The 21,796-nt window shown below is 48.9% G+C and overlaps 1 protein-coding gene across 3 annotated transcripts in view; it reads left to right on the forward strand.

Moving 5' to 3' along the window:
- The window catches only part of akr1a1a (aldo-keto reductase family 1, member A1a (aldehyde reductase)), a 74,702-nt gene that overhangs the window by 25,302 nt on the left and 27,604 nt on the right, over window positions 1–21,796 (forward strand). For all 3 annotated transcript variants that reach the window (XM_038790788.1, XM_038790789.1, XM_038790790.1), the window contains 2 exons: window positions 167–362; window positions 20,517–20,716. In XM_038790788.1, the coding sequence (XP_038646716.1) occupies window positions 167–362; window positions 20,517–20,716 (396 nt within the window). The remainder of the gene's footprint in view (window positions 1–166; window positions 363–20,516; window positions 20,717–21,796) is intronic.

Raw genomic sequence — 21,796 nt, forward strand, 5'->3', positions numbered from 1 at the left:
TTACAGATTGGGGTGTGGAGGAAGGAACGATGAGTGAGATACTTCCAGTCCAAACCCACTTGTGATCTAAACTGAGTCGCCAAAATAAGTACTGATTGAAGAAACTCTGAACTCCAGTGTGAAGGTGAACTCCACCTCCTAATTATATTGTCTTCTGTCTCTGCAGACGTGGTGACATTTTGATTCCAAAGAATGATGATGGAACAGTGCGTTATGCTAATACTGATTACAAGGATACCTGGAAGGCCATGGAAAAACTACTGGAAAAGGGATTGGTCAAGGCAATTGGCTTATCCAACTTCAATGCAAAGCAAATAGATGACATATTATCTATTGCAATTTACAGGCCCGTTGTTAACCAGGTTTGTGCCAATAACAACGTTTGCAAATTTCCCCATGTCTTCGAAAACTTTTGTCATGAAACTGACTTATAGTGATGGGCATACATTGATCACACTGTGCAGTAAAACCATAATATATGCTAGGGTCAAACGACAACTGAAGAATTACACGCAGAATGGAATAATCCGACTTCCGGTGTGCACCATGGAGTGAGTGATCACACAGAGGCAGCTCCTGCCCAAGGTTACAGAAAAGAGCTCTTTTTTGGGCGGCACGGGTTGGAATTTCGATGAAAAGGCGTAGGTGAATGTTCGAGGAGTACTTTCCCCCAGGAATAGTATGTTTCTTGGTTATCAGACCCTCAGAAACAGTGCAAGATTGGGCTGAAGCAGCAGCAGACAAAAGCCTCTGCAAGCATGCAGGCGGGGGAAGGGCCAGTTTAGAGGCCTCAAGCTGACTTGAGGGCCTTTATGAAAGCTGAATTCTAGCAGCAGAGGGAAGAACTGTGAAAAGATCTCACCAAGGCCATTGAAGAAGCGGGGACGGACTTCCGGTAGCGGTGATGCGGAGCTAAGCCGCACGTTCAGTGGCTCCCGCTATTTTCGGACTTTGGGGCTCTTTTAAGGGCTCGTAGTGGTGCTGTTTGGACTTTTCCCCATGTGGGAACACTCCTTCTCAGATTCTCCACCGGTGGATGGCCTGGACTAGGAGTGGAGCGGTCAGAAAATCGGCTTTGGAAACTTCCGGTTGCGGCTATGTGGAGCTAAGCCGCACCGCAGCTCCCGCTACTTAAGGACTTTTGGGCCGATTTCAGGGCCCCAAACGGCACTGTCTCGACGAATCCCGGTGGGGGAAGGTGTCTAGAGGAGCAGTCCCCATAATTTATGGTGCTCACCCGGAGTGGGGCAAAGGAAAAAGCTGCAGCAGCTCCCCAAGAAAAGCGGGGGAAGAAGGACAAAATGGCGGCCGGCGGAACACCCGAGGACTGGTGGAAGTGGGCGCAGGAGCAGCAAGCCTCTCTTCTGCACTGTTTTGCGGAGCTGAAGGCTGAGTTGCTGGACTCCCTGAATGCGACTACCAACAAGCTGCTTGGAACCCAGGCGGCCCAGGAGGTGTACATTCGGGAGTTGCAGCAGCAGGCCGCTGAGCGGGACGAGGAGGCCCTGGTCCTCGTGGGGAAAGTGGAGTTGCACAAGGCACTTCACAAAAAGTGGCAAGACCGCTTGGAGGAGCTGGACTTTCGCACGAGGCGAAAGAATTTGAGGATCCTGGGCCTGGCGGAGGGGCTGGAGGGGTCGGATCTCCCGTCGTACGTGACCACGATGTTGAGCTCGTTGATGGGAGCGGGGTCCTTCCATTTGCCCCTGGAGCTTGAGGGAGCTCATAGAGTGCTGGCCAGGAGGCCTAAGGCAAATGAACCCCCGCGGGCGGTGCTGGTGCGGTTCCATCGATTTAGTGACCGAGAGTGTGTGCTGCGCTGGGCCAAGAAAGAGAGGAGCAGCAAGTGGGAGAATTCGGTAGTGCGAATCTACCAGGACTGGAGTGCGGAGGTGGCTAAGTGGCGGGCCGGGTTCAACTGGTCCACACAAAGCATGCCAAGCAGGTCAGATTTGGAATGCTGCAGCCTGCGCGTCTGTGGGTGACATATAAGGACCGGGCCCATTACTTTGAGTCCCCAGGGGAGGCGTGGGCCTTTGTACAGGCGGAGAAGTTGGACTCGAACTAGGGTCTGGCGACACACTATGGCCGTTGCTGTTTTCGCTGTTGCTGTTATTCAATTTTGACACGTGCTTTTTTTAATGCTGGTTTTCTTTTTGCTGTTTCCGGGTGGGTCTGTCTGGTGGGTGTGGGGTATGTGGGGAACGTTGGGGGTATGTGCTTTATATGTTCTCTTCTGTACGTGGCTGGGGGTTGGGGTGAAACTGGATTTTGGGGAGCTGCATCAGAAGGGTGGGGTGTGGCAGTGTGAAAACGCGGGCTTTCCTCTGGTTGTCCGCGCTGCGGGGCAGGGGGAGTGGAGCTGGAGGTGGGTGTGTGGCCTCTTACTGGTTTTCTTTCCCGCACTGAAGCGGTGCCAAGGAGGTGTGGCAAGAGGGGGATGACCCCATGCCGGGAGGGGATAGGTTTTGGCGGGAGCTGCCGGATCAGCAGAAGTCAGCTGACTCACGGAAGTACCATGGAGGGTGCGTCGCGGCTAGGAGGGGTCCTAGCCTGGGGGGATTTGGGGGGGGGTACCGGGTTGCTGCTGGAATGGCCAGGAAGGAGCTGGTGTGGGCCGGGGGGGTAGAGGAGAGGCGTTATCGCCATGGGGAACGGGTCAGGCGGGGCGAGCTGGCCTGGGGCGAGCAGTCGATAAGCTATGGCTAGCCGGCAGGGGAGAGGGGCGGGTTGCCCTCTGATCCAGCTGATTACCTGGAACGTGAGGGGGCTGAATGGGCCGGTTAAGAGAACTAGGATATTTTCTCATCTGAAGGGGCTGAAGGCGGACGTGGCTATGCTCCAGGGGACCCACTTGAAGGTGGCGGACCAGGTTCGTCTGAGGAAGGGGTGGGTGGGGCAGGTTTTTCACTCAGGATTGGACGCGAAGAACCGGGGTGTGGCGATTCTGGTGGGGAAGAGGGTGGCGTTCGAGGCGGCTGAGGTGGTGTCGGACAAGGAGGGCAGATATATTATGGTGAAGGGTCGGCTGCAGGGAGAGAAGGTGGTGCTGGTTAATGTATATGCCCCGAATTGGGATGATGCCGGCTTCATGAGGCGCTTGTTGGGCCGCATTCCGGACCTGGAGGCAGGGGGCCTGATGATGGGGGGAGACTTTAACACAGTGCTGGATCCCCCACTGGACCGGTCCAGTTCAAGGACGGGTAGGAGACCGGCGGCGGCCAAAGTGCTGAGGGGGTTTATGAACCAGATGGGAGGGGTGGATCCCTGGAGGTTTGGGAGACCGAGAGCGCGGGAGTATTCCTTTTTCTCCCATGTCCATAGGGTCTATTCCCGAATAGATTTTTTCGTCCTGAGCAGGGGATTGATCCCGAAGGTGCAGGATGCCGAGTATTCGGCCATAGCAATCTCAGACCATGCTCCGCACTGGGTTGATCTGGAGATGGGGGAGGCGCGGGACCAGCGCCCGCTCTGGCACCTGGATGTGGGGATGCTGGTTGATGAGGAGGTGTGTAGGAGGGTCCGGGGAAGTTTTGAGGGGTATCTTGATACCAACGACACAGGGGAGGTCCGGGTGGGGATGGTCTGGGAGGCTCTGAAAGCAGTGATCCGGGGGGAGCTGATCTCCATCCGGGCCCATAGGGAAAGGAGGGAGAGGAAGGAGAGGGAGAGACCGGTGGGGGAGCTCCTGGATGTGGACAGGAGATACGCGGAGGCACCGGAGGAGGGGTTGCTGGGGGAACGGCGTAGTTTGCAGGCCAAATTTGACTTGTTGACCACCAGAAAGGCGGAGACACAGTGGAGGAGGGCGCAGGGTGCGGTATATGAGTATGGGGAGAAGGCGAGCAGGATGTTGGCGCATCAGCTCCGCAGGCGAGATGCGGTTAGGGAAATTGGTGGAGTGACGGATAGGGGTGGGAATGTAGTGCAGAAGGGGACAGAAGTAAATGGGGTCTTTAGGGACTTCTACGAGGAACTGTACCGGTCGGAACCTCCGATGGGGAGAGGGGGGATGGAGAGCTTCATGAATAGGCTATGTTTCCCAAGAGTTCAAGAGGGGCTGGGGGTGCCGATAGAGTTGGAGGAGCTAGTCAGGGGGATTGGACAAATGCAGTCAGGTAAGGCGCCGGGGCCGGACGGGTTCCCGGTGGAATTTTATAAAAAGTATGCCGATCTGGTGGGCCCTCTGTTGGTGCGAGCCTTCAATGAGGCATGGGAAGGGGGGACTTTGCCCCCGACGATGTCGCGGGCACTGATCTCTCTGATCCTAAAGCGGGATAAGGACCCCTTGCAGTGTGGATCATACAGGCCTATCTCGCTCCTCAATGTTGACGCTAAGTTGCTGGCGAAGATCCTGGCCACCAGGTTAGAGGACTGTGTGCCAGGGGTGATACACGAGGATCAGACAGGATTTGTCAAGGGACGGCAGCTCAACACGAATGTGCGGAGACTGCTAAATGTTATTATGATGCCGGCAGTGGAGGGGAGGTGGAGATAGTGGTGGCGCTGGATGCAGAGAAAGCGTTTGATAGAGTTGAGTGGGTGTACCTGTGGGAGGTGCTGGAGCGGTTCGGATTCGAGGAGGGATTCATCAAATGGGTGAGGCTGCACTACGCGGCTCCGATGGCAAGTGTAGTTACCAATGGAAGGAGATCGGAGTACTTTAGGCTCTACCGTGGGACCAGGCAGGGGTGCCCCCTGCCCCCCTTGCTCTTTGCACTGGCGATTGAAACTTTGGCTATGGCGTTGAGGGAGTCAGGGAGATGGAGGGGTCTGGTGCGGGGTGGGGAGGAACATCGGGTATCGCTGTTTGCGGACGACCTTCTGTTGTATGTGGCGGACCCAGTAGGGGGAATGCCGGGGGTGATGGAGCTGTTAGTGGAATTTGGGGGCTTCTCGGGCTATAAGTTAAATTTAGGCAAGAGCGAGGTATTTGTAGTACACCCGGGTGATCAGGAGGAGGGAATTGGGAGGCTCCCTTTCAGGAGGGCAGTGAAGAGTTTCAGATACCTGGGGGCACAGGTGGCCAGGAGTTGGGGGGCTCTCCATAAGCTTAATTTTACCAGGCTGGTGGAGCAGATGGAGGAGGAATTTGAAAGGTGGGACATGGTGCCGCTATCGTTGGCGGGTAGAGTGCAGTCCGTCAAAATGACGTTTCTCCCGAGGTTCTTGTTCCTTTTTCAGTGTTTGCCCATCTTTATCCCTAGGGTGATGGGATCCAGGGTCAAGCCAGGATGGGGACTCGTGATTTTTGGGGTTGGGGTGGAGCCGGGAGTGCAGGAGGCGAAAGAGGCCAGTGTGCTGGCCTTTGCGTCCCTAGTCGCCCGGCGAAGGATCTTGCTACAATGGAAGGATGCGAGGCCCCCAAGCGTGGAGACCTGGATCAATGACATGGCGGGTTTCATTAAGCTAGAGAAGGTCAAATTCGCCCTGAGAGGGTCGGTACAAGGGTTCTTTAGGCGGTGGCAACCTTTCCTCGACTTTCTGGCTCAACGATAGGGTACGGGGACAGTAGCAGCAGCAACCCGGGGTGGAGGGGGGGAAAGGGGGAGGGAAAAGGGGGGGAACGATGACTATGTTTGTTTATTTAATTTTAATTTATTTTTAAGTTCTTTTGTTGTTCATTGGGGTTGGGGGGGTGGGGGGATGTGATACATGCATCGATACAGTCTGGGGGGTGTTACAGTTATTATGGGTTATTTTGTTGCATTTCATTGTTTGTCGTTATGTTTTATATTTTCAGTAAAAAATTCCAATAAAAATTATTTTTTAAAAAAAGAATGGAATAATCCATCACGAGTATTGGATGTATGGGATTCATTCCAGCTGTCCGTCGTTGAGGCACCACTATATTCCTGGCACTTGGGAAGACTGTGGAGGCAAAGTTAAGCGCAATAACCCCTGCTACAAATGATGGCAGTGTTCCAAAATGATGTTCACAGCATGTGTGCACACTTTTGATGGAACTAACGCATGCTGGTCACCACCTTGATAAACGTGTGTAGTTATTATCTATCGCAAATACAAGCAGAACAAGCAGATCATGATATCAATATTTGTGCAACACTAGTTTTATACCAGCCTTGCTATTTTCTAACTCCATGCTCCAGTCAATGCCTTCTCTAAACTCCCTGCCTCCAGCGTTTTTTCATGGATCAACTACTTACAGGTTAATTGCTGGTTCTTTATCTGACTGTGACTACAATCACACATGTTTTTGGTGCTTTCCATAATTCTTTCAAACTTTAAGAACTGTTCAGGGTGTGGTCCTGATCTGTTTTTTGCTGACTTCAAGGCTTTTGCACAAACATGGACACACTGGTAGACACTTCCCTCGGCATGACTGGGGGAACGAGCAGAGGCCACGTAGCACGAGACAAGCTACTAGAATAATAATCTTTATTAGTGTCACAAATAGGCTTACATTAACACTGCAGTGAAGTTACTATGAAAATCCCCTAGTTGCCATATTCTGGCACCTGTTCAGGTACACTGAGGGAGAATTCAGAATGCCCAATTCACGTAACAAGAGCGTCTTTTGAGACTTTGTGGGAGGAAACCCACGCAGATACGGGGAGAATGTCCAGACTCCACGCAGACAGTGATCCAAGATGGGAATCGGACCCGGGTCCCTGGTACTGTGAAACAACAGTGCTAACCACTGTGCTACCGTGCCGCCCTCGGAGGGGGGAGAATAACCCGGAGACTCTGGTGCCGGGACCGCTAAGTGGATGCAAATGGGTCATTAGGACGCATTTGCATCTATTAGCATGTTTCCACTGGCGCACAGGTGAGAACCCCAATCCCGCCACTAGCGGGGGGCTGGAGTAAAGCAGTCGGTTCAGCACCTGGTGCGAACCTACATTTCAGCCGGACGCCCGATTCTCCACCCGATCGTGATCTGCGTTACTGGTGACACAGGGCGGAGAATCCAGGCCATTGATAATATAGTTTTGGAGCTTTGATATGAGCTTGACAAGGATTATAGTTTGAAGGTGGAGCTCCAGTCAATAAATAGGAGTCTGATGTAGAAGTCATTCTTGTTGAGATGCTCCAGGGATAAGTGAAGGGCCAGGGAGATGGTGTCTGCTGTGGATCGGTTGCGGCGGTATGCGAATTGCAGTGGATCAAGGCGTTCTGGGAGAATGGAGGTGATACGCTTCATGACCAACCTCTCAAAGCACTTCATTACGACTGAAGTCAGGGCCACCAGATGATAGCCTTTGAGGCACGTTGCCTGGTTTTTCTTTGGCACCAGTATGATGGTGGTCTTATTGAAGCAAGTGGGGACCTCGGAGCTGAGTAGGGACAGGTTAAAGATGTCCACGAACACATCTGCCAGCAGGTCTGCGCAGGTTCTTCGTGCACAACTAGGGATCCCGTCCGGACCTGTCACCTGCCTTTGTGAAGTTCAGGCTTTCGTTTTGGTACCTTTTCCTTTTGTGCTTGAGATGGTTTTCTCTGGCAATGTTGTCTACTTACTCTGAAGACTCAGCATCATTTCAGGTTTACAGCAAAGAATGTATCAGGCACTTACTGCTTTCATAACAATAGAGCATTTCTTTCACTTCAGCCAGCAGCAGAGAGACTCTTCTGCTCAGTTCTCTCAGAAACGCGGAAAGCATCACGTAGGAACCAACCACTGACCGTTGTCAGGCACAACATTCTCCCTGGCCAACCCACCAGTTGTCAGTTAACCAATTGGACTGACTCCCTCCACAACCTGGTTCCTAAGATTCACTCTGTGCTGAGGAGTCTGGTTTCTCCTCTCCAAGATACAAAACCAGGGAACACAGTGTCCTGGCGAGCAGGCTGCTTTCAACTGTGAGTCTTCTGCTTAAAGGCACATCCCGATTATGGGTTCACAGACCAAAATAATAACAAATCCAAATGAAATAAAATAAATGGGAACAAAGGAAATAACTAGGTAGGGCTCTCACAAAAGGTAAGAACCAATATGCTCAAATCAAACCCGAAGCACTGGGGATCAGTTTTGGAATCCAGAAATCTCACTCTTCCTTTTTTAGATGGGAATTCATGCTCCTGACTGATCATTGACCACTCACCTCAATATTCAATCCACATAGATGTGTCTCTTTTTTTAGCTGTCAGCAGGATGAAGTGTTGGGCATTGATGTTGAATGCTCACACATATGACATAAAATCTGCTTTGCAGAGCCATGCAGATGGTCTTTCAAGGCTGCACCTACCAGTCAGCCAAAGAAACACTGTTCAGAAAGACATCTTTCACTTTCCACATGTGGAGAATACACCCATCACTTAAGTCCAAATCAAGAAGGCCACTCGAGTGGATCCAACATTGTCCAAAGTCATGGATCTGTGATGCATGGCAATTCTGTCCTCAACTTCCAAGTCACATCTGACCTTCTCCCTTATGTTTCCAGGAGGACGGAGTTATCAGTCACTTTAGGATGTTTGCTTTGGGGTATGTGAGTTATTATTCCGCCAACATTGAGGAAACCAGTGTTGAACCAACAGTAGTCAGGACACTGTGGAATAGTTTGCATGAAAGAGATCACCAGGAGATATTTTTGTTGGCCTGGCCTGGACCAGGACATTGAAGCCAAGGTACGATCTTGTTCTTCATGTCAGAGTGTGAGAAATGTGTCTCAATTGACAGGCCTGCATCTATGGGATTGGCCGGCAAACCCTTGGCAGCGCATCCACATCAATTTTGCTGGTCCGTTTGAAGGAATAATGTTCATGGTGGCTGTGGATGCTCATCCCAAATAGCCAGAAGTTTCAATGATGTTCCATTACTGCTGAGAGTACAATTCAAATGGCAAGAGAAATGTACAGTCATTACAGCTTACCAGAACAACCTGTGACAGATAATGGACTTCAAATTGTCTCACAGGATTTTGAGAGTTTTTTGAGATGTATCAGAATTCATCACATCACCTCGGCATCATACCATCCATCCACCAAAGCATTAACAAAGAGATTTGTTCAAACTATAAAAGATACTTTAAGGTCATCGCAAGGACATTATTTTATTCAAAAGAGTCTGACACACCGAAACACCCACATGTTATGACAAAAGCATCTCCAACATTTCTTTTAATGGGACGGCAACTGCGCACTTAATTTGATCTGCTGAAACCAACAAAAACATGACAAGTTGTGCAAGCTCAGCAGCATGACCAAGTGGAGAGCACAAAAGATCAAAGGCAAGAACTTTCTGTTCAGGACAACAGGTTCTAGTTTGTAATACTACTGAACGGTACCTGCCACTGGGATTGCTCAGACAGAACCTGTTTCATACACAGGCCAAACGGCGAATTATCTCACCTGGCAGAGGCATGTTGACCAGCTGTTGCCAAGTCGAGCTCCATCTTGTGGAAGAGCCTGTTTTCGCCACTTCCAGTGAGGCATCACCAAATCAAGGAATGCTGACTCCAGCCTCACCTCCTCAGTCTAGCTCGGTGGACAGTGAAGTTGGCTCACCTTCACCGGCATTAAATAAAACTTCACAAATTCAGCTATAATTCCTAAATTGTCATCAGTCTGTGATGAGCATTACCTTAAAAGCACATCAGATATCCGCCATAATCCATACCGACAGAGAAGACCTGAGCGTCTGAATTATGTTTAAGACTGATGCACTATCAATTACGCAAAGATGAGAGTAGGATGTAATCGAGGCTTTATTACTCTGAGATGTGTGACCTCCTACAGCAGCTGATGAAATGGCTGTTGTACGGGGAGCACATATATTTATACTCCACCTACTGGGCGGAACCAGTAGGCAGGGAACCAGCCCCGTACCTGTAGTACAGGGGCCTTACCGTAAAGCACCTATATCAACATCCTATATATACAATAAATACATCAGTGGTGACTACCACATTCACCCCCTGTTACAAAATGAGTCCGGCGGGGGTGGTGGAGAACTATATACAGAAAGTTGTGTTTTAAATGTACAGGTAATATTACAAGTTCAGGCGGTCCAGTGCCTTGATCTGTTGTCGAGAGTGCCATAGTGCTGGTGGCGACTCCGGCGGAGGCTTGGTCTTCGGTGACTCTGGGAGCATGTTGAAATCCTCCTCATCCCCGGGTGTGGGCAAGGGGAGGACGGTTGTCTCGGAGCGGGGGCTGCGGTGGGGTGCGCCGGGGGAAGGGAAGGTGGCACGGGGTCGGAGGGGAATGTGTGGGGAACCAGCTGGTGCCAGGTCCCTAAGGGAGACTGTGTCTTGGTGGCCGTCGGGGTACGCTACGTAAGGGTACTGAGGGTTGGCGTGAAGTAGCTGTACACTCTCAACCAATGGGTCCGCCTTGTGGAGTCAAACGTGTCTACCGAGGACAACGGGTCCTGGAGCTGCCAGCCTTGTCGGGAGTGAAACCCCAGAGGTGGACTTCCTAGGGAAGACAAAGAGACATTCATGGGGGGTTTCATTAGTCACGGTGCACAGGAGCGACTGAATGGAGTGACGTGCGTCAGGGAGGACCTCCTGCCAGCTGGAGGCCGGGGGAATTCTGGACCATAGGGCCAGCTGGATGGCCCTCAAGACCGTCCCATTCTCCCTCTCCACCTTCCCGTTTCCCCTGGGGTTGCAGCTGGTTGTCCTGCTCGTGGCAATACCCCTGTTGAACAGGTACTGGCGCAGCTCATCGCTCATGAATGAGGATCCCCGGTCGCTGTGGACGTAGGCGGGGAAACCGAACAGAGTGAAGATGGTGTTGAGGGCTTTGATGACGGTGGCAGACGCCATGTCGGGGCATGAGACAGCAAAGGGGAATCGGGAATATTCATCGACCACGTGTTGCGGTCGGTGGAGGGGAGGGGCTCTTTGAAGTCCACGCTGAGGCATTCAAAGGGACGGGAGGCCTTCACCAGGCACGCACGGTCTGGGCGGTAGAAGTGCAGTTTACACTCTGCGCAGACCTGGCAGTCTCTGTTGATTCCCCTGACTTCCTCGATGCAGTAGGGCAGGTAATGCCTCCAATGCCGCACGGCTTCAACGATGGCTTGGGCCACTTTTTCGACGGAGGAGTACCGAATTTCGGAGGCATGGAGGGTGCGGGAAAAGAATGCCACGGGCCTGCCTGCCTGGTTGAGGGTGGCAGCCAGAGCGACATCTGATGCATCGCTCTCCACTTGGAATGGTAACGTCTCGTCGACCGCGTGCATCGCGGCTTTGGCGATGTCGGCCTTGATACGGTTAAAGGCCTGGTGAGCCTCGACCGTCAGAGGAAACCAGTGGATTGAATGAGTGGGCGGAACTTGTCCGCATAGTTTGGGACCCACTGGGACTAATACGAAAAGAATCCCAGGCATCATTTGAGGGCCTTGGGGCAGTGGGGGAGGGGGAGTTGCATGAGGGGGAGCATGCGATCGGGGTCGGGCCCCAGAACTCCGTTCTGGACCACATAGCCGAGGATGGCTAAGCGGTTAGTGCTGAACACGCACTTCTCCTTGTTAAACGTGAGGTTGAGGAGAGTGGCGGTGTGGAGAAATTTGGCAAGGTTGGCGTCATGGTCCTGCTGATTGTGGCCGCAGATGGTGACATTCTTCAGGTACGGGAAAGTGGCCCGCAGTCCGTACCGGTCAACCATTCGGTCCATCTCCCATTGGAAGATAGAGACTCCGTTGGTGACACCAAAGGGAACCCTAAGAAAGTGGTAATGGCGGCTGTCTGCCTCGAACGCAGTGTACGGGCGGTCCGCTTTGTGGATGGGGAGCTGGTGGTAGGCAGATTTCAGGTCCACTGTTGAGAAGATCCAGTACTGTGCAATCTGATTGACCAAATCAGATATGCGTGGGAGGGTATCGTGAGCTGCGTGTACCGATTGATGGTCTGACTGTAGTCAACGACCACACTGTTTTTCTCCCCAGTTTTGACCACGACCGCTTGGGTTCTCCAGGGGCTGTTGCTGGCTTCGATGATGCCTTCCCGAAGCAGTGTCTGTTGACCTTCTCGTGTCTGTTGACCTTCACTTTAGTTGAAGCAGTCGTGAGGTTGTGGTCGAGACTGGTCAATCGTGACCGAGGCGAGACGCGGCTGGTCGTTGGCAGTTGCAGGCGATGAGCGGCCGGATGAGGTGTCCGACGGGCAAGGGTCCTGAGTCGGGTAAGATGGCGGCGCCCACGAGCCGCACGTGTCGTGGGGGAGGCAAGATGACAGGGCCCTGGGGCTGCACGTGTCGTGAGGAAGGCAAGATGGCGGCGCCCGTTGGTCCTGGGAGGAACAAGATGGCGGCATCCACTGGCCGCACGTGGTCCGAGAAGGGGAAGATGGCCGCGCCCACTTGTCGCACCTGTTGGGTGCCGGGACAATAGCGCCGATTGAGCGGGCCTGGCATACTGCAGCGAAATGTCCCTTCCTGCCACAGGCCTTGCAGAGTGAGCTCTGCACCGGACAGCGCTGTCGGCGGTGTTTTGATTGCCCACAGAAGTAGCATTTGGGCCCCCACCGCGGTTGATTGGCTGCCGCGCGGCACAGGCGTGGGGTTGGCTGGGGGCGGTCGCTGATGGGGTCCACAATGGGGCGGTCGCTGATGGGGTCCACAATGGGGCGGCCATCTGCGGAGTCCACGATGCACAAGGTGGGTGGGCCGCGCAGTCGGGGGCAGAGTACTGGATGTTGTGTGATGCGACCGTAAGTGAGAGCGCTAGTTTTTTGGTTGCCACGAGGTCGAGCGTGGCCCCCTCCAAGAGGTGCTGGCGGATGTAGTCAGACCCTATGCCCATAACAAATGCATCTTTTATTAGCAAATTTGAGTGTTCCGTGGCCGGAACAGCCTGACAGTCATAGTCTCTAATTAGGGAGAGCAGGGCGCGCCAGAAATCTTCCACCGACTCACCGGGAAGTTGGCGCCGCATGGAGAGGAGGTATCTGGCATAGATTTTGTAGATTTCGCTGAGCGTAGTTTTCCTTCAGTAGCGCCATGGCCTCTGTGTAGGTCAGCGCGTCCTGGATGAGTGGAAAAACATTGGAGCTCAGCCGCGTGTAAAGGATCTGGAGCTTCTGGAATTGTGTCTGGCACAGACCCGGTGTACGCTTCATAATAGGCTAGCCAATGTTCAAAGTCCTTTTAGGCATTGTCTGTTTGAGGATGCAGCTGCAGGCGATCCGGCTTGATGCAGAGATCCATCTCTGAAAACTCAGTAATAAATTGATGCACTATCAATTACGCAAAGATGAGGGTAGGATATAATCGAGGCTTTATTACACTGAGATGTGTGGCCTCCTACAGCAGCTGACAAAATGGCTGCTGTACAAGGAGCATACGTATTTATATTCCGCCTACTGGGCGGAGCCAGCAGGCATGGATCTAGCCCCGTACCTGTAGTACAGGGGCCTTACCATAAAGCACTTGTATCAACATCCTATAGATACAATATATACATTAGTGGTGACTACCACAAAGACAAACCTGTGTTTTTTTTTTGTTGAGGCAGTCTACCCTCTTTCCCTCATTGCATGGTAGCACAGTGGTACATGTACATGGTACGTGGTGCACAGTAGCACATGGTAGCACACTCTTGCTTCACAGCGCCAGTAGCCCAGGTTCGATTCCCAGCTTGGGACTCTGTCTGTGAGGAGTTTGCAGATTCTCCCCGTGACTGCGTGGGTTTCCTCCGGACGCACCTGTTTCCTCCCACAAGTCCAGAAAAACGTGCTTGTTAGTTGCATTGGACATTCTGAATTCTCCCTCAGTGTACCCGAACAGGCGTCGGAATGTGGCGACCAAGAAATTTTCACAGTAACTTCAAGCCTATTTGTGACACAGATAACGATTATTAGTAATTCAGAAGACATTTTGTTAAACCAACATTTCCAACAAGGAGAAAGGAATATGTTATGTATTGTATGTTTTGGCTGGCTTGTCATACTTTGCAAGCCAGAGCATTGTGGGATTGCCGAATCTATGTTTTCCTATTAGTTTGACTGTGACAGTAATAAAGGACTGCTTCAATGTTAATCATCCCCTATGTCTACTTGTGCACTGACTGATTTTGAAAGGTACCAGGACCAAATGTCATTGACAATTTGTGTATCGTCATTAAACTTCTTACGGCTCTGCATCCAGATTCTTGCAACCAAACCACTGGCATTTTCTCCTGAGGAAATCTGCACCCACGTCCTTCTCATCATGTGTCTCTTGGGCCTCCTGCCTCACTCATCTCTGGGATCACAGGACAATTCTTCTCCATTTCACCACCTCCACCAACACCTCCATTGCCGCTTTGGAAAACTTGGTACACACTCTTTCCCATTGTCAATCATTGTTTGCTGCACAGCACTATTCTGAATAACCCCCAGCAGACACGATGCACCTTCCCTTTAAGAGCTGCAGGTAACTTTAAGTAATGCTAGCAAGTAATGATATTGGGCCCCTGGTAATGTGTGCAACTAATGAACAGTTTTGTTAGCATTGGCTGCCCACAACAATCATTGTAATGAGCTCTAACTTGAGTAAAAAAATACTGTAAGTATAAAAGAGAAATGGATAAATATTTGGTAAAATATATTCTTATCGGGACAAATAGAAAGTCAATGTCCTCCTCCTGAAAATCCTACTGCCACAGAAACTAATGATTCATTGCACATGAGGCGAAGAAATGGCTGAAGGCACAGGACACAGCATAAGCTATGTGATCTTGCAATATGTCGTTATAGTATTAAAAATGTATGCTCCGAAACTCCCCCAGGCCCCTCATCAAGCTGTTCCAGTACAGCTTCAAAACTGGCATCTACCTGACAATGTGGGAAAATGCTCAGGTATCTCTTGCCCACAAAAAGCTGGACAAATCCAATCCGGTCAATTACCACCCCATCAGCCTACTCTCAACCATCAGCAAAATGATGGAAGGCGTCATCAACAGTGCCACCTGGTGGTATGAACAACTCCTGACTGATACTGAGTTTCTGGTCTGTCAGGGTAGCTCCAGACCTCATTACTGCTGTTATCCAAAGATGGAGAAATGAGCTGAATTCCAGAGACGAGTTGAGAAGAACTGTCATGACATTTCACAAGTGTGGCATCATTGAAAATTAAAGTCAATGGGGGAAATCTGTAGGGATGTGGTTGTCAGAGGCCGATCACTTTGGCCATCGGGGCATCATTAAAATTGTTCCTCAGAACAGTGTCCTAACCCAACCATTTTCAGCTGCTTCATCAACAACTTTCCCAATCATAAAATCAGAAGTAGAGATGTTCGCTGATGTTTGCACACTTAATGAGGAGACCATGCTTGCAGCAAGACCTGGACAACATTCAAACTTGGACTGATAGGTGGCAAGTAACATTCTTGCTGAACAAGTGTCGGACACATATGATCATCTCCAACAAGAGAGAATCTAATCATCTCCCCTTGATAGTCAATGGCATTAAAATCACCAAACCCCTACCTTCAACATCCTGGCGATTGATTAGGAACATCACTGGACAAGCCATGTAAATACTGTGGTTACAATAGCAGGTCAGAGGCTGGGTATTCGTTCACAAGTTTCTCATCTCCTGACTGCCCAGGGCCTTTACATCATCTCCAAGGCATAAGTCAAGAATGATGTGGAGATGCCGGCGTTGGACTGGGGTGAGCACAGTAAGAAGTCTTACAACACCAGGTTAAAGTCCAACAGGTTTGTTTCAAACACTAGCTTTCGGAGCACTGCTCCTTCCTCAGGTGAATGAAGAGGTTTGTTCCAGAAACATATAATAGACAAATGCAAAGATGCCAGACAATGCTTAGAATGCAAGCATTTGCAGGTAACCAAGTCTTTACAGATCCAGAGATAGGGGTAACCCCAGGCTAAAGAGGTGTGAATTGTCTCAAGCCAGGACAGTTGGTAGGATTTTGCAAGCCCAGGCCAGATTGTGGGAGATGAATGTAATGCGACATGAATCCCAGGTCCCGGTTGAGGCCGTACTCATGTGTGCGGAACTTGGCTCTAAGTTTCTGCTCATCGATTCTGCGTTGTCGCGCATCCTGAAGGCGGCCTTGGAGAACGCTTACCCGGAAATCAGAGGCTGAATGCCCTTGACTGCTGAAGTGTTCCCCGACCGGAAGGGAACATTCCTGCCTGGTGATTGTCGCGCGAAGTCCGTTCATTCGTTGTCGCAGTATCTGCATGGTCTTCATCTTCACACCGTAAAGTTTACTGGCAGTGCCAAAATCTATTGGGAGGTGTATGCATTATTCATTATAAATCAATTAATTAGCAGTTATTAATTAAGACACATTGGAGATGACAGGGCAGGATGTGGGAGCTTCTGAATACTGGTGTGATGAACGGAAGTGTTTGCAGATGCAGGAACTTGGGCTCAGAGTTATTGAGTTGCAGGCTGTGAAGCAAACACTGCAGCACATCAGGGAGGGGGAAAGTTTTCTGGGAGCTTTATTCCAGGAGACGGTCATATTCCTTAGTTTAGGATCTTCTGATCTGGTCAGAGGTCAGGGACAGGAAGGTGTGACTGCAAATATGGCAGGTAAGGGGCACAGAGGGCAGGAGTGTAGAAGCCTATTGCAATTGTCCAATGTGTTTGAGGTTTTTTCAGCTTGTTTGGATGTGAGTGGGGGCTGCAGGGTGGATGAGCTGACTGACCATGGCACCGTGGTACAGGAAGCCATTCAGTCATATCATGGTTGCTGCTACTTGGGGGGTAGTATTAACTACCCCCTAAGTAGCAGCAACCATGATATGACTGAATGGCTTCCTGTAGCTGTAGTAGGAGACAGAATAGTCAGAGGGATTGACACTGTTCTCGGCAGCAAAGTGTGAGTCTAGACAGCTGTGTTGCCCACCTCCTACTAGACTTCAGGACATCTGCTTGGGGTTTATGAGGAACTTACAGTGGGAAGAGGAGGACCCAATTGTTGTGGTCCATGTAGATACCAACAATATAAGCAGGACAAGGAAGGACATTCTGCATAGTCAGAATGAGGAGCCAAACACCAAATTAAGAAGCAGAGCCTCAAAGGTCACAATCTTTGGATTATTGCCTGAGCCATGTTTGAATTGACATAGGTCAAATCAAATTAGGGAGATTAATGTGTGGCTCAAAGACTGGTTTGGGACAAGTGGTTTCCCATTTGTGGGGCACTGGCATCAGTACTGAGGAAAGTGGGATCTATATAGTTGGGACAGTCTGCACCTGAACCATGCTGGGGCCAGTGTTCTTGTGACCAACATAACTGGTGAAGTAGAGAACATTTTAAACTAAGTTTAAAATAGGGTGGTCTTTCAAATGGTCGGTGCAGACTCGATGGGCCGAATCTGCACTGTAGGGATTCTATGATTCTAAGTGATAGGGGCAAGGGGTCAAATTTGGGAAGATGTGGTAAATTAAAGCATAGAAACGAGGCAAAAGAGAAAGGCATTATTACAACAAATGAGAAACAGACCTTGACAGGAAGGGCTAGAGAATACAAGTCTAACAGATGAGACTAGAGGTTATAAAAAGAATAAATGGATAAAACTAAAAGCACTGTATCTGGATGCATGAAACATTTGAAACAAAACAGATGAACTGAGAGCACACATAGAACTCAATAAGTACAATCTTGCCATTATAGAGACATGGCTGCAGGATGACATAGATTGGGATCTGATTATTGAAGGATACATGACATTTAGAAAGAACAGAAAACTAGGAAAAGATGGAGGACGTCTCTGTTAATTAATGATGCTCTGAGCACAATAGAGGGATGATCTAAGTTTAGGAAAGCAGGATGTGGAAACGGTTTGGAGAGAAATGAGAAATGGTAACAACAAGAAGTCGCTTGTGGGAGTTATGTGCAGGCCCCCTAATAGTAACTACATTGTAGGATAGAGCATAAAGGAAGAAATAATTGGAGCTTGTCACAAATGCATGGCAATAATCATGGGGGATTTTAATCTACATATTGATTGGACAAAATCAGATGGGCAAAGGTAGCCGTCATGAGGAGTTCAGAGAATGTTTCCAAGATTTTATTTTAGAACAGCATGATCTGGAGCTGACCAGAGAGCAGGGTATAATAGACCTGGTGATGTGTAACCAGATGGGATTAATTAATTACCTCAAGGCGCCCCTAAGCAGCAGCAACCATAATATGATTGAATTTTACGTTCAGTTTGAAGGAGAGAGGAGTGGTTCCAAGACCATGGGCGAGATTCTCCATCCTGGGAGGCCCGGATCACATTCCACGATGGGATAGAGAATCGGGCGTCAGGGCAAAATCAGGATCAACGCCGGACGCCAACCTGAATGCGATGCTCTGACCCCCTGAATTGAGGTCCATGCCACACGCCAGCTTTTCACAGAAACTGCTGGAACAGGGACATGAAGGGAGACTGCAGAGAGCAGATACCAAACTAAAGAATACAAAAGTTCCAGAAACCAGGGAACAGCAAAGGAAGACTAAGTGATCAATAAGGAGGGAAAATTTTGAGTACGAGAGAAAGCTAGCCAGAAATATAAAAACATATATTTAGAGTTTCCATAAATATTTAAAAACAGAAACGAGTTAACAAAGTGAGTGATGGTCCGATGGAAAATTAGTCTGGAGACTTGATAATGGAAAACAAGGAGACAGCAGATAAATTGAACCACTATTTTGTATTGGCCTTCACTATAGAGGATAAAAATAACATTCGTAAAGCATCTCTCAACCAGGAAATGGAAGGGAAAAAGAAGGGAGAAAGGAAAATTACAATCACCAGAGAAGTGGTACTGAGTAAATTGTTGGAGCTGCGGGGTGACATGTGCCTGGGTCCTGACTGACTTCATACTAAGGTCTCAAAAGAAGTGGTTTGTGAGGTAGTTGATGCATTGGTCTTAATTTTCAATATCTCCTAGTTTTGGTGAAGGTCTCATTAGATAAGAAAATAGCAAATGTAACTCATCTATTCAAAAAGGGAGGGAGCAGGAAACTATTAGTTTAACATCTGTTTGTGTACGGAAAATGTTGGAAGCTATTGTAAAGGTGTTGTGGCAGGGCACATAGAACAATTCAAAGAAATCAGGCTGAGTAAACATGGTTTTGTGAAAGGGAAATCAGGTCAAAAGACAAAGAGTCACCCAGACTCAAACGTTAGCTCACATCTCCGCAGACGCTGTCAGACCTACTGAGATTGTCCAGTATTTTCTGTTTTGTTGTATAAAAGTAGAGAGGTTATGCTTCAGTTATACAGAGCACGGGTGAGACCACATCTGGAGTACTGTGTGATGTGTTTGGCAGGTTGGTTCGATGTGGACTGCATTCGATGCAGGGAAGTTAGAAACAGACGTCTAACACTGGAGAAGATCCAACACTGTTTATTCAACGATAGAACTGCTATACATATTCAGCTGTGGGTCGACACTATACTGATCTGACTGGTGACCTTGTAGTAGCCTGACCAGACTTACTAGCTACCGCATGGTATTTGCACTTGCTAGCTCGTGGACTCTGACTGTCTCAGTAGCTGGATCCCAAGAGAGCGGGAAACCTAGTGCCCCCTGACTTTATAGTGGTAGTGTCCTGTCTGGTGATTGGCTGTACTGTGTTGTATGCTTACTGGTCATCCTGTGTGTCCATCACTGCCTGTCTGCATCTCATTATATACAAGAGTGGATATTATGACACTGTGTACAGTATTGGTCACTTTATTTAAAGAAGGATGTAAATGTATTGGAAGCAGTTCACAGAGGGTACCAGACTACCAGATTTACCGGAATGGGGGAGTGGTCTTTTGAGGAAAATTTGGACAGGCTAGGCTTGTATCTGCTGGAGTTAAGAAGAGTAAAGGGCAATTTGATTGAAACAGATACGATCCTGAGGGGTCTTCACAGGGTGGATGTGGAGAGGATGTTTTCTCAGGTGGGAGAATCTAGAACGAAGGTTTCATTGTTTAAATATGAGGGGCGGAATTATCTGATAATGGGGCTGATGCCCATTCTCTGCCCTGTGTCGAGCTCGATTGCGCCGTGGAGGCTCGGAGAATCCCAGCCAAGGGGTTGCCCATTTAAAATGGAGATAAGGTTAAAAACAATTCTCATAGATACGTGCATCTCTGGGAATCTCTTCCTGAAAAAGTGGTGGAAGCAGAGTCTTTGAATATCTTTAAGCAGAGATGGATAGATTATTGTTAAGCAAGGGGGTGATAGGTTATCAGGGATAGGAGAGATGCAGATTTGAGGTTACTATCAGATCAGCAATGATCTTATTAAATAGCGGAGCAGGCTCGAGGGGCAGAATGATCTAGTCCTTCTCCTCGTTCTTATGCAACAGCTCACCAAAGCTTCTTCTGAAACCCGCAAGCTTTACCTCCTAGGATGACAAGGACCGCAGGATTAGAGGAATACTAAGTTCACCTCCAAATCACATATCATCCAGACTTGGAAATATCTCACCATTCCCCTGTTCTTGGATATAAATATTCAACGCTCACAAGTCTGCCCATAACCCATGTAGCTTAAGAAAAGTGAGTTTGCAGTTTTGGAATAAATCATGGCTCGTCACTGAATATATTGTGAAATGAAAATGTGCCTTTGCTCGCCATTAATTTATCTGTTTTCTATTGCAGGTAGAATGTCATCCATACTTGGTCCAAAAGCAGCTTGTGAATCATTGCACAAAACAAAACATTATCGTCACAGCATTCAGCCCGCTCGGCTCACCTGACCGACCTTGGGCCAGACCTGATGACTCAAAGCTGTTGGAAGATCCAAGAATCATGAAAATTGCGGAAAAATATGGAAAATCCCCAGCTCAAGTTATTATAAGGTAAAGTTCCAATTTGATGTGTAAGGGTTAGATTTCATCGAAACATATTACATTTCCTATTTCATATTTACTTTACCTATGCACAAGATTATATTTTTACTAATTAAGCTCAATATTTCAATAGCTACCCTGTTCAACAATTCACACTGCTGCTAAGTTATTCCGTATTCCAAAGATGAGCATTGATAAAATGACATCATCTTCCATCATCTCTAGTTTGACTTTCTTCTTGTCGCTATTGAGTGAACTTAGGTTCACTTTTTTTTTAATTGAATGTGCACAATTCATTTTTTTTCCAATTAAGGGGCAATTTAGCGTGGCCAATCCACCTACCCTGCACATCTTTGGGTTGTGGGGTGAGTACCACGCAGACATGGACAGTGACCCGGGGCTGGGATCGAACCCAGGTTCTCACGCCATGAGGCAGCAGTGTTAACTTCACTTTATTTTCTTAGGTCAGGTTAGTGAGATGACAATGTTTTGATGCGGCTGATATATATAAAAATATATATATATTATGTAAACATACTTGAAAAGGGAACATTTGCAGGGCTATCTGGTTGGTACAAGGGACTAATTGGATAGTCTGTTATGGGCTGAATGGTCTCCTTCAATGAAGTAAAATTCTAGAATTCTATGATATAAATGTATGAGAACTGTTTACACCCACATTTCCCAGTTATAAGAAGAGTCAAGCAGAATTGTTTGAAAAATAAGTCAAGTATCTCAGAAGCCAAATCTCATCAAGTTCCCCATACACCACTTTCTGGTATATGTTCAAATATGCAAATTAGAAGCAGGAGTAGGTCGCTCGGCCCATCAAGCCTGCTCTAGCATTCAATAAGATCCTGGCTGATCTGATTGTAATCTCTCACCTACCCCGGTAACCTTTCGCCTCCTTGCCTTTTCAGAAAGAGAGCTCCAAAGACTCATGACCCTCTGAGAGAAATGATTTCTCCTCATCTCTGTCCTAAATGGGAGACCATAATTTTTAAATATTGACCGTGGTTCTAGATTTTCCCACAAGAGGGAACAACCTCTCCACATCCATCCTGTCAAGGCTCCTCAGGATCTTAAAGG

This window comes from Scyliorhinus canicula, chromosome 3 (assembly GCF_902713615.1).
Source record: "Scyliorhinus canicula chromosome 3, sScyCan1.1, whole genome shotgun sequence".
Classification (NCBI taxonomy): domain Eukaryota; kingdom Metazoa; phylum Chordata; class Chondrichthyes; order Carcharhiniformes; family Scyliorhinidae; genus Scyliorhinus; species Scyliorhinus canicula.